Below are 3,173 nucleotides of genomic sequence, written 5' to 3'. Positions count from 1 at the left end.
TCCCAGAGGAGGACATCAGCAAAGGAGCTGAGGTCTCTCTGGTGTGTCTGGTCTCTGGTCCTGTGCTGCAGGATTACTACATCGCCTGGTCAGAAGGTACTGAAAATAAGGCCGGCATCTATATGGATGGCATTAACTTCCCCCCACAGAAGACCCAACATGGCTACTTAGTTACAAGTGTTTACACCACCACCAAGGAAAAGTGGGACAAGCACAGCATGTTCAACTGCAACGTCTGGCCTGCTGGTAGAAGTGTGTCTGTGAAACCCAAAGGAGTGTCTAAGGCCCAGGGTAACTCAATTGAATGTGATAAATAGAAGATTCAACTATAAATGTGATATTTTGTGCTAACAAGCTGCTCTTTCTCTGTGTGTGCTCTCTGCCATGGGAACCTGTGCACTCTGTGACGTCATCATTTTATGTAGCTCCTGTCACAGTGACACTGAACCAACCCAGTGCCAAAGAAATTTTCAGCAACAACAAAATAAAGTTGGAGTGTATCATTACTGGACAGGACGAGACCATTGTAAATGAAATTCAAGTCACTTGGCAAACTGATGGACAAGATGTGACCAACAACATTGCTGAATCAACATCGTCCAGCGGCGTTCAGCACAGCAAAACCAGCACGATAACTCGTAGTCTGTCTGAGTGGCAGAGTGTCAACAAAGTGCGCTGTTCTGCCATTAGAGACGATATGACTCCAGTTATTCAGGATCTGACTGTCCACAAAGGAGGTATGTTACTGAGTGATGGAGACTGATTGGTAGAACAGTAATCTGTAAGTCTGGGGAGGCAGCAACACATGTCATAATAGCAAACATAAAGCATATATATGAACCTTGTTGGTGTATTTTTCAGATGGGAGTGAGCCAAATGTGACAGTCCATGTCCTCCCAGAGGAGGACATCAGCAAAGGAGCTGAGGTCTCTCTGGTGTGTCTGGTCTCTGGTCCTGTGCTGCAGGATTACTACATCGCCTGGTCAGAAGGTTCTGGAAATAAAACTAGCAACTATAAGGATGGCATTAACTTCCCCCCACAGAAGACCCAACAAGGCTACTTAGTTACAAGTGTTTACACCACCACCAAGGAAAAGTGGGACAAGCACAACATGTTCAACTGCAACGTCTGGCCTGCTGGTAGAAATAAGGCCATGGAACCCAAAGGAGTGTCTAAGGACCATGGTGAATCACTTGAATGTTGAAAATAGTAGATCCAGCTTTAAATGTGGTATTTTGTGCTAACATGTTGCTCTGTCTCTGTGAATCTGTGCACTCTGTGATGTCATCAGTCTTTGTGATTGTAAAAATAGGTGTTAACATGTTAATATAGTTTTGTTTGTCGTCATTTTGTGTTTCTGTCTTTGTCACATTGTCTAACAGCTTGAGAAGTGTACTGACTGTTTCAAATAAATGCTGCATAGAGACACTTGTTATATGTTCATGAATGACTTAAATTTTTTTTAAACACACTGAAAAGCACAAAGTCACAGTAGCATACTATATATTCATATGGAGAAACGTCCACACATGATGTGATCAAACAGTGAATAATGCTCAATTCTAGCTTATGAGTATTATTATTATGAGAAAAAGGTGAACGTCTTTTTCTCTCTTTAATAGTGCTTAAAAATGTGTTATCTTAATAAAGAAATTCTTTGTTAACACACACACTCACACACACACACGCACGCACACACATCATCTAACCACCTATACCTTCCTCTTCTTAGATTCTCCTCCAGATTTAAAACTGAGTTTGGCTCTGAGCTGCATAGAGGATGCCATTGAAGAGGATGAGTTCAGCAGTCTGTGGTCCACAACCTCCTCCTTCATATTCCTCTTCATATCCTCTCTCTTCTATAGCATGATATTCAGCCTGGTCAAGGTAAACATGCAGGGCATTTCTACATTTCACTTATACTAAGGACTAAAGACTGCATTCCATATAATGCAGGATTTATATATTCTATGAAAATAAGTATACAGTTTGATTGAGTATGGTACAAGTTATAAAAAAAAGCCCAGTCGCATCAACAATAAAAATGCCAAATTAATGAGAAACAATTTGGGCCGACAGATTCTTTACATCTTCACAAACAAGAATGATATTAATGTGAAAGTTAGTGATTTTCTGTGTGTTTGTGACAGACTGCCAACTTTTCCAGGTTTGTCCAGTTTGTGCAGTGCACATGATCCTGAAAAGGGAGACCATGATATAATGATAATATAATATATATATATATATATATATATATATATAATGATAAATACATTCAGATTTAATTATAAATATGTAATTGTTCGTCAGCAATATCTGAAACATTAACTGGTATCAAATAATTCTTTCTGACTGGAGAATTGCTCTATCTGGCCATAACAAACACTGTCAAGTAAAATAATGTGATATTACAGGGTTTTTTTGTTGATTTTGATGGATCACACAGTAAAGTGGTGTGAACGGTACCTCTTCTCTCTCTCTCAATTCAATTCAATTCAATTCAAATTAGCTTTATTGGCATGAATGTGTAACAACAATATTGCCAAAGCATCATACATACTACATAAGAACAATCAACCCCATACATTTCATTAAACAAGTAACTTGTTTAATGAAAAGTAACTCTCTCACTCTTTTCTGAACAGAGTTTAATGGCACAGCCATCCAGCACGTTTAAAATGCTGCACTGCACAAAGTAATATATTAGCTTGTATATTAATTTATTGAATTAAACATCACAAATACCTTCTTCAAATAACAAATCACACGTAGTTACAGAGTCCTGGTGTCTGAAGATAAACATTTTTATGTAAGTTCTTGAAAAATGTTCTTGAAAGAATACCAGTCGCCTTCAGAAAATCTGCTGGCCACAACTATCTACTGTATGAAAGATCATTGGCTTCAGTTCTCCAGCTGGGTGAAACTCCAGATTGATGTGATCAGTCAAACGTTGCCACTGTTTAACAATCTGTATTTGACAAGTGTTCTAATTGCATTGATTTATTTATTTTTTTTCAGATGAAGAGAAGATAAAGGATGATGTGGATGGGTAGCATAAGACAACTTTTGCAGAGACTCTTGTTTTGTCTTTTTCTGATCTAGTTTTAAAAACTTGGACATTATTGAACATCTACTAAATAAAGTCGTCATCATATTTAATGACTAACAATAA

At 38.0% G+C, this 3,173-nt stretch overlaps 1 gene segment (V, D, J or C); it reads left to right on the top strand.

The window, feature by feature from the left end:
* Positions 1-13: 13 nt before the first annotated feature.
* Positions 14-3,135, top strand: LOC123965398. The segment is given in 5 exon segments: positions 14-291; positions 426-737; positions 862-1,185; positions 1,734-1,888; positions 3,020-3,135. Coding segments are annotated over 5 exon segments (975 nt in total).
* The last annotated feature ends 38 nt before the right edge of the window (positions 3,136-3,173 follow it).

This window comes from Micropterus dolomieu, unplaced genomic scaffold (assembly GCF_021292245.1).
Source record: "Micropterus dolomieu isolate WLL.071019.BEF.003 ecotype Adirondacks unplaced genomic scaffold, ASM2129224v1 contig_9623, whole genome shotgun sequence".
Lineage (NCBI taxonomy): Eukaryota > Metazoa > Chordata > Actinopteri > Centrarchiformes > Centrarchidae > Micropterus > Micropterus dolomieu.
Note: the sequence above shows the minus strand (reverse complement) of the source record. Positions and strands in the feature narration are given on the sequence as shown.